The 8,963-nt window shown below is 47.4% G+C and overlaps 1 protein-coding gene across 1 annotated transcript in view; it reads right to left on the bottom strand.

The window, feature by feature from the left end:
* Positions 1–351: 351 nt before the first annotated feature.
* Positions 352–8,963, bottom strand: part of adra1d (adrenoceptor alpha 1D) — a 40,226-nt gene continuing 31,614 nt past the window's right edge. The window contains exon 2 of the mRNA XM_070859621.1: positions 352–977. Coding sequence (XP_070715722.1) covers positions 352–977 — 626 coding nt within the window. The remainder of the gene's footprint in view (positions 978–8,963) is intronic.

Here is an 8,963-nt window from a genome sequence, read left to right as displayed (position 1 = left end):
AGGGAGGTGTGTGGGTGGTGGGGGGGGGGGGGGTGGTGTTGAGTGAGAGAACCCTTGAGGGACATGGGGTGGGGGTGGGGTGTGTGATCAGTGTGGGAACCCTCGAGGAACATGGGCCCTGCGATCGGGAGAACACTCGCGGAACACGGGGAGGGGGGAGTTGATCGAGCGAACCCTCGAGGGACATGGGAATCCTCAAGGAAATCCCTGCCGTTTATTTTTAACCACTCGTCCCCGCTCTCGCCGAAACAGGCAATGTGGACACAACACCAACCCATGAACAAACACGTTTACAGAACATACGTCTCACTGGAGCATTCCTGCCCGCGCCCCAGCTCCCTCCCCCCTGCCTCAAATATCCGTCTCTTTGAGTCCGAAGCAGTCGGAAACTTCGTATATTTGATAAGCGGTGTGCTCTTTGCACTCCTGACGTACTCCGATGGAGATGGACTCCACCGGGACACCGTCCGCCTTGTTGACGGCGGACGTACAGGCCCTGTGCTGCCCCATCCTGATTTTGTTGGAGAGGTTGTTCATTTTTTCTCGGAGCTGGAAGGGTGATTTGGAGAAAGAGGGGAAGAGTCTCCAGCCGTGAAGGCTGAGTGCCCGGTTGGCGCCGCCGTCTCCGCTGGCGCCCTCCCCGCCAGCGCCGACACTCCCGCGGTGCCCACGGTCCTGCGCGAAGGAACTGTTCGCCGTCAATGTCTCGCGGCTCAGGACCGAGCGGGTCGCCACATCGCCCTCGGAGCCGCGCTCCGAGCTGTTGGTGGAGGCCCTCCAGTCACGTTGGTCGTACACCCGCCAGACAGGGCGCCGTCTCCGTCGGCATTGGCACTTCAGCAGCCGGATGAAGGCCCGCTTGAACTCTTTGCTGGAGCAGGGGTAGATGATGGGATTTATGCAGCTGTTGAAGTAACCCAGCCAGAAGATCACCTTGAAAACCACGTCGGAGGGCTTGATGGATGGAAAGAAAGCACCTGAAATACATTCAAAGATAAAAAAAAAACAATGAACTAGCCTCTCATTATTACATACAGCAGAGAAACAGGCCATTTTCTAATTTGTTCATGGGATGTGGGCGTCGCTGGCAAAGCCGGCATTTATTGTCCATCCCTAATTGCCCTTGAGAAGGTGGTGGTGAGCCGCCTTCTTGAACCGCTGCAGTCCGTGTGGTGAAGGTACTCCCACAGTGCTGTTAGGGAGGGTGTTCTAGGATTTTGACCCAGCGACGATGAAGGAACAGCGATATATTTCCATGTCAGGATAATGTGTGACTTGGAGGGGAACTTGGAGGTGGTGGTGGCCCCATGCACCTGCTGCCCTTGGCCTTCTCGGTGGTAGAGGTCGCCAACGGGTCCATACTGACGTACTTGCTCCACACGAGCCCCCTCCCACCCTACTTTATCTCACCCCATCCGCATATCCTTCTATTTCTTTCTCCCTCATGTGTTTATCCAGCTTCTCCCTCAATGCATTTATGGAATTCGCCTCAACAAAAATGGCTTTGGGCTCCAATCTGAGTGATGAGACCCCAGATTAGCATGTACTAATCAGGTGGACGCCCCAAACGCTCGGTGTTAAAATGGCAGTGAGGCTGTACTGGAGCGGAAAAAAGAGCCGGTCGATTTTAACTCCTGTGCTGTTCAGTTTCCGTCGGATGGAGGGGGTAGAATCCCTCCCTTCGGAACGGTAGGTTAACACTTCAGGCATATCAGGACTGGATACTCACGACTTAAGAGAGCCACCAGTTGTTTTCCTGATGATAAGGTTGGTTAATTATTCATTTCAGTTACAGAATGTTCATAATACCTGTATTTATAAAGCACCTTGTCACATGAAAACGACTTAGAGCGCCTCATGCAATCATCTATTTTTAGAGTGTGGTGACTGTGGTGATGTAGGCAGTAACTGACAGTAGTCTGCATTTCAGGTTGAATGCTGATACTATTGACTAATGGCACCATCTGACCCTAACCTCTTTATCATCTCATCTTTCCTCCTACTCTTTTCAGCCTTATTCAGCACTATCGGCTCTGGCCCCACACCAAAGTTTCTCAATCAAAAAACGAATTGATGGTCTATCCGTAGATTAATGGGCCTAGTGGTTTATAATGTGGGTGAGACAGTTCCCCAGTGCTGCAGTAAATTACTGGTGTGGCTGCACTTGCTTATGTGATCCATGCAAAGCAGTTCTGGCTAATGGGAAAGCCTCCCTCCTGCACTATCTGAAGCTCACTGTGCTCGGTGTATGCAATGTAATAGTTAGCAGAAGGTACTTCTGTCAACAGCAGACTCCCGCTGTCCACGACACTCTGCAATACAAAGCAGGGTAACATCATACATCGAATGGCATTAGAGTCTTCACAGGTCTCATGAGTCACTTAAATCTGAACAAGTGGACTTGGATTCCCTCCCTTTTACCCGTTGATTGCAAGCCGCCAGCCTGCAGTAGGCCTTGATTTGGAGAAACCAGCAGGAAGGAAAATAAGTATGGGAGTGATCAGACACCAATTAGGAACGCCATAAAAGGCGAGCAGCGGCCTGGAGCAGCGTGGTGGCCCCGACCTGCGAGAGACCATCAGCGGTAGTTCCGGGCCAGAAAAGGAGCGGCAAGTGACCCCTGGAGCAGCACAAGGTATACCACCACAAGGTACAGCGCGAGCTGGTGCAGGAGGGCGGTGGCAGCAAAGAGGGCGACTTGATTGGACGTCATTCAGGTCAATGATTGGAGCGTGGGCAGGTACAGCAGGAGCGGTGAGGTTGGGGCGCAGGAGCGGCGAGTGATGTGTGCAGCGACGCGATCGGGGCCCAGGAGAGGCGTGAGTTCGGGGCCCAGAAGAGGCGAGGGCCCAGGGGCAGTACGGGCCAGTCCACACTGAGATATGTGTGCGCACTAGGTCCGTGCAGCAGAGCTGGCCTCCAATCAGCTTGGTTAATCCTTGCCACTGGACCAAGACCTAGCTCTGTCAAGCCCGTGTGGTGGCTGGTGTGCAACGGCCACCCCACATTCAAAAAATCCACACACAGGCATCTTTCACCCTTCAACATGTAGTTCAGGACCTGGAATATTAGGTCCTTCATTGAAACACCTGTGAACTCATCCTTTTTTGGCATGGAAGCAAGTCATCCTCGATATGATGATGATTAGGAATTCAAGTGTAGGGTCAGTGGGTCCCGATAGAGCCTTCTGTCCAGGCCCAAGTGTTTCTAGTAACAGACTAAGGTATAACTCTGTGTGTCAGACATGGCTCAGCCTCGCCTCTGAGTCAGAAGGTTTTGGGTTCAAGACCCATTCTAGAGACTTGAGCACAAAAATCTAGGCTGACACTCCAGTACAGCAGTACAGTACTGAGGGAGTGCTGCACTGTCGGAGGTGCCGTCTTTTGGATGAGACTTTAAACCCAGGTCCCATCTGCCCTCTCAGGTGGACGTAAAAGATCCCATGGCACCATTTCGAAGAAGAACCTAGATAATATTTATCCCTCAATCAACATCAGGAAAACAGATGATCTGGTCATTATCAATTGCTGGTTTTGGGAGCTTGCTGTGTGTGGATTGACGGCTGTGTTTCCCACATTACAACAGTGACTACACTTCAAAAATACTTCATAATCTGCAAAGTGCTTTGGGATGTCCTGAGGTCATGAAAGGCACTATATAAATGCAAGTCTTTCTTTTTTTTTCACCTGTCGTTTAAAACAGCGTATCTTCTGACTTACCATATGCAGCACCATGGGATAATGATTGCGGCAAAGAGGGAATCTCCAACATGATGATAACAACATATTTTAGGCCACACATAGTCAAGGAGGCCGATGATTGAATCTGTAAATTTCTGTAATGTCGATCGGGTCTGAACCTGCTGCGTGGATGCCGAGAACAGACACCAGGGACTTGAGCACATAATTCTAGGCTGACACTCCAGTGCAGTACTGAGGGAGTGCTGCACTGTCGGAGGTGCCGTCTTTCAGATGAGACATTAAACCGAGGCCCCGTCTGCTCTCTCAGGTGGATGTAAAAAATCCCATGGCACTATTTTGAAGAAGAGCAGGGGAGTCATCCCCAGTGCCCTGGCCAATATTTATCCCTCAATCAACATCACAAAAAAACAGATTATCTGGTCATCATCACATTGCTGTTTGTGGGAGCTTGCTGTGCGCAAATTGGCTGCCGCATTTCCCACATTATAACAGTGACTACTCTCAGAAAGTACTTAATTGGCTGTAAAGCGCTTGAGACGTCTGATGGTCGTGAAAGGCGCTATAGAAATGCACGTCTTTCTTTTTTTCTTTCAAATCCTCACTTCCCCAATCCCCGCGGGACACACATTATCGGAGAAAGAGATGGGGTTGGCACTTCAACTTGTCCTTCCTTGTTTTATGTTGTTCCTTCTGGTTTCACTCAGCCAGCAGAGTAAAAGATCAGATGGATTTGCTTCCTGCACAGGAAGCTCCTTTACTCCCATCGCAGGTCCACTTGGCACAGATAAAATCCCATGTCCCTACTTACAAGCGACCTTGTTAGTGACCAGGGCTTGAGATCGCTCAGCTGAGAACAATCTCAGACTTTTGGGTATTGCTCAGCTGAAAACATGGGCAGCTGCGTGACTGCAGCTATCTAATCTCTTCCCAAACTCATAGCAATGTGTAAAGTTGAGCACAGATCATTTGCTTTATTCATCTAGTGGCTGAAGGTATTACGATATAAAACTCGGCTGCCCATGTCCTAACCCACACCAAGTCCCGCTCACCCACCACCCCTGTGCTTGTCGACCTACATTGGCTCCTGGTTAAGCAACGCCTCAATTTCAAAATTCTCATCCTTGTTTACAAATCCCTCGCCCCTCCCTATCTCTGAAATCTCCTTCAGCCTCACAACCTCCCGAGATGTCTGCGTTCCTCTAATTCTGCCCTCTTGAACATCCCTGATTATAATCGCTCAACCATCAGTGGTCATGTATTCAACTATCATTGTAACCCATGTATAAACTGACCTAAGTTGTACACCTTGGGAACATTGACCACAAGGGGCAAACTTGTGGGAGACACTCCTAACCTGGACTTTCAGGTATAAAAGGGGAAGCTCCACCCACCTGCATCACTTGAGGTCTTGGTAATAAAGATAACTGGTCACAGAGTGACCTTCTCTCAAGTATGGGCCTCGTGTGCATTTATACTGTATAGTAAGGACATATCAGTGCCTTCAGCTGTTTGGGCCCTAAGCTCTGGAATTCTCTCCCTAAACCTCTCCACCTCTCTACCTCTCTTTCTTCCTTTAAGACGCTCCTTAAAACCTACCTCTTTTGACCAAGATTTTGGTCATCTGCCGTCATTTCTTCTTATGTGGCTCGGTGTCAAATATATTTGTTTTGTCTTAAAACATTCCTGTGAAGCACCTTGGGACGTTTTACTCCATTAAAGGTTAGGGTTAGGGTTGTAATTTGGACGATAGTGTAAAAAGAGTTGTTGGTTGTAATAAATTCAGGTGACCCTGTATTAAATGTCGGATATAACTTTTCTGTTGCCTACAGCTTGATGGCATGGAAAATTTCAATTATGAAATTTTGAATCATGTTAAGAGCTCCATTCATTGTTTTACATAGAAATTACAACACCTAAACAGGCTGTTTGGCCCAACCAGACCGTGTTGGTGATTATCTTGTACTGCAGCAGTAGACTCAATCACTTGTGCCCGCCCGACACTCGAACCCCTTCATTCTCCTTTCATTCAACCACCTACCTAACCTGTTCTTAAACGTTGCCATGGCAGCTAATTCCCTCGGATCTGCTCCCGTTCTGCCGCCGCAATTTCAGCAGGTGCAGCTCGAACCCCGTTTACGTACGTGAGCCGCGTTTCCAAGGTTACGGCAACAGAGCAGGAGCAACTCTGAGGAAATTCCCAGCCACGCCTCTGTTTCAGTCACCTACGCCAGCATTGCATTTCACCGTCTCACCTCCCTCTGCGTTAAAAAAAAACGCTCAACCTCCCAAATCACTTACATTTCATGTTGTGTCTGTGTCCTTTCATTCTAGACTCCTCCGGAAGAAGTCTGTGTTTATCAGATCTGTCCCGTCCCTTCATAATTTTAAACACCTCTATCAAATCACTCGGTACTCTCAAGTGTTCTAATGAAAACAGCCCCAAAGTTTCAAATCTCTCTTTGAATTTCCTCATCTTCCTTTGATGTTTAATATTGGTCTGGGAATTCTTCACATCACCTACGCCAGAACCTCAATGTGCCCTAAAATTTCCAACCTCCTCTAGGATGGTTACGCAGTGAACATAATTACTGGTGCTAGAGTCCACGATGGAATAGAGTTACGGTGATTATGTTAGGAATGGGTTAGATGGGCCAAATGGGCTCTTCTCATTTTATGCTCTCTTATTTCCTTTTTATTTTGTGGGTCTCAACCTATTATAAGAACATAAGAACATAAGAAATAGGAACATGAATAGGCCACCTGGCCTCTCGAGCCTGCTCCAGCATTTAATAAGATCATGGCTGATCTGATCATGGACTCAGGTCCACTTACCCGCCCGCTCCCCATAACCCTTTATTCCCTTATCGCTCAAAAATCTGTCTATCTCCACCTTAAATATATTCGATGACCCAGCCTGCACAGCTCTCTGGGGCAGAGAATTCCATAGATTTACTATTCATCTATTGTGGGATCATTCACTTATTTAACATCCTAACGGAAAGATCTAACCAAACATGCAATTCAGCAAAACGCCATCCTCAAAACGCACTATTCAATTTTGGCTGGTAGATTTCCACATGTTTGTTTGGAGCACAGCAGACGTCATAGTTGACTATCTTTGCCTACACTTAGTTTTACGACTTTCAGTCTCACATCTAAGCAGGTAGTTATGTGGCTCCTTTTTTAAAAGGATTTATCAACACAATTTTAAGGGTTTGTGCCGTGAGTCTGTCCCATTGACCCCTTTCTTTGTTTCTTCTCATCTCAGGTCATGCTTCCGGCTCGATGACCAGCTGGTGGTCATTTATAGGCCTCAGCTGTGGCTCAGTGGGTAGCACTCTCGTCTCTGAGTCAGAAGGCTGTGGGTTCAGGTCCCAATCCAGGGACTTGAGCACCAAAAAATCTAGGCTGACACTCCAGTGAGGTGCTGAGGGCCGTCTTTTGCATGAAACGTTAAACCGAGGCCCCGTCTGCTCTCTCAATTGAATGTAAAAGATCCCATGGCACTATTTCAAAGAAGAGCGGGGAGTTATCCCCGGTGCCCTGGCCAATATTTATCCCTCAATCAACATCACAAAAAAGATTATCTGGTCATTATCACAGTGCTGTTTGTGGGAGCTTGCTGTGCACAAATTGGCTGCTGTTTTTCCTTCATTACAACAGTGACTACACTCCAAAAGTCCTTCATTGGCTGTAAAGTGCTTTAAGACATCCGGTGGTCATGAAAGGTGCTATATAAATGCAAGTCCTTTTTTCTTTCTTTCAAATCATGAGGGCTGATTTTACACCCACTGCGAAATGGATGGAGAGTCAGTGCACCAGAGATTTCCTGATTATATACCTTCAGTGAGAGAAGCTCATGCCTTGGTCCAATAGGCCCTTTGGTTCCTTTCTGCTCGTCTGTACAATTCTCTTCGGTAAGATTATCCAGTTGCGGTTGTCTTACACTCCTAAGGATCTCAGGTCCTCTGGTAGTGCACTGGTCAACTCATTCATCTAAAATCCTGTTGTGCTATATTTAGGGCTGTTGTTCATATACAAACCGTGGCTGCAGTGTGTACCATCTACAAGATGCACTTCAGCAACTCGCCAAGGCATCTTTGGCAGCACCTCACAAACCCACAACCTCTACCATCTAGAAGGATAAGGACAGCCGGCTTGGGAGCACCATCACCTGCAAGTTCCCCTCCAAGTCACACACCATCCTGACTTGGAAATATATCGACCGTTCCTTCATCGTCACTGGGTCAAAATCCTGGTACTCCCTCCCTAACAGCACTGTGGGAGTTCCTTCACCACACGGACTGCAGCGGTTCAAGAAGGCGGTTCACCACCATCTTCTCAAGGGCAATTAGGGATGGGCAATAAATGCTGGCCTTGCCAATGATGCTCACATCCTGGAACAAATTTTTTAAAAAACATACAAAATTATGGGGTGGGGAAAGACCAACTGGTCCATCAAGCCTGCCCCACACACCATGATGGCCAAAGCATCAAGGCTAAACTTACCGTATAGGGTATGGTAGCATAGTGGTTATGATACTGGACTAGTAATCCAGAGGCCTGGACTAATCCCACCACGGCAGCCGGGGAATTGACATAAATGCTAGTATCAGTAATGGTGACCATTAAACTATGGATTATCGTAAAATCACATCTGGTTCACTAATATCCTTTAGGGATGGAAATCTGCCGATACGTGACTCCAGACCCACAGCAATGTGGTTGACTCTCAACTGTCCCTCTGAAATGGCCTAGCCAGTTGTCAAGAAGACGGCTTACCACCACCTTCTCAAGGCCTATTAGGGATGGGCAATAAATGCTGGTCTTACAGCAACACCCACATCCCGTCAATGAATAAAAACAAACTTCTCCCACACAAAAAGGGGGAAAAAACATTTAATAGGTTAAGTCAATAGCTGAGTTAAACTAGCGTACAAAGAAACCTTACACGAACGTGTTAGCTAATGTGCTGTCACAAGAAATTACATTCGCTGTACTAATACTGAAAATTGTGCATAAATAAATTACACAGTCAGCAGTAGTTGTACGGGTAATTAGTATGAGCTATAGCTGAAAAGGTTTTTAATTTGGATTGAGTTGATATTCATCTCAACAATTAATATTCACCATTAAGTGACCTAAAATAGCAGCAGAGGATGATGCATCATAATTCAGAATTTGCCATCTGACTGAAGTTATTTGGATCAGCTGCCTCTCAATAATTGGCTAAATTAATGTTTTTAGTCCGACTGACATAAA

Source organism: Pristiophorus japonicus, chromosome 2 (genome assembly GCF_044704955.1).
Source record: "Pristiophorus japonicus isolate sPriJap1 chromosome 2, sPriJap1.hap1, whole genome shotgun sequence".
NCBI classification, from domain to species: Eukaryota; Metazoa; Chordata; class Chondrichthyes; family Pristiophoridae; genus Pristiophorus; species Pristiophorus japonicus.
This window is presented reverse-complemented; position numbering and strand designations above follow the sequence as displayed.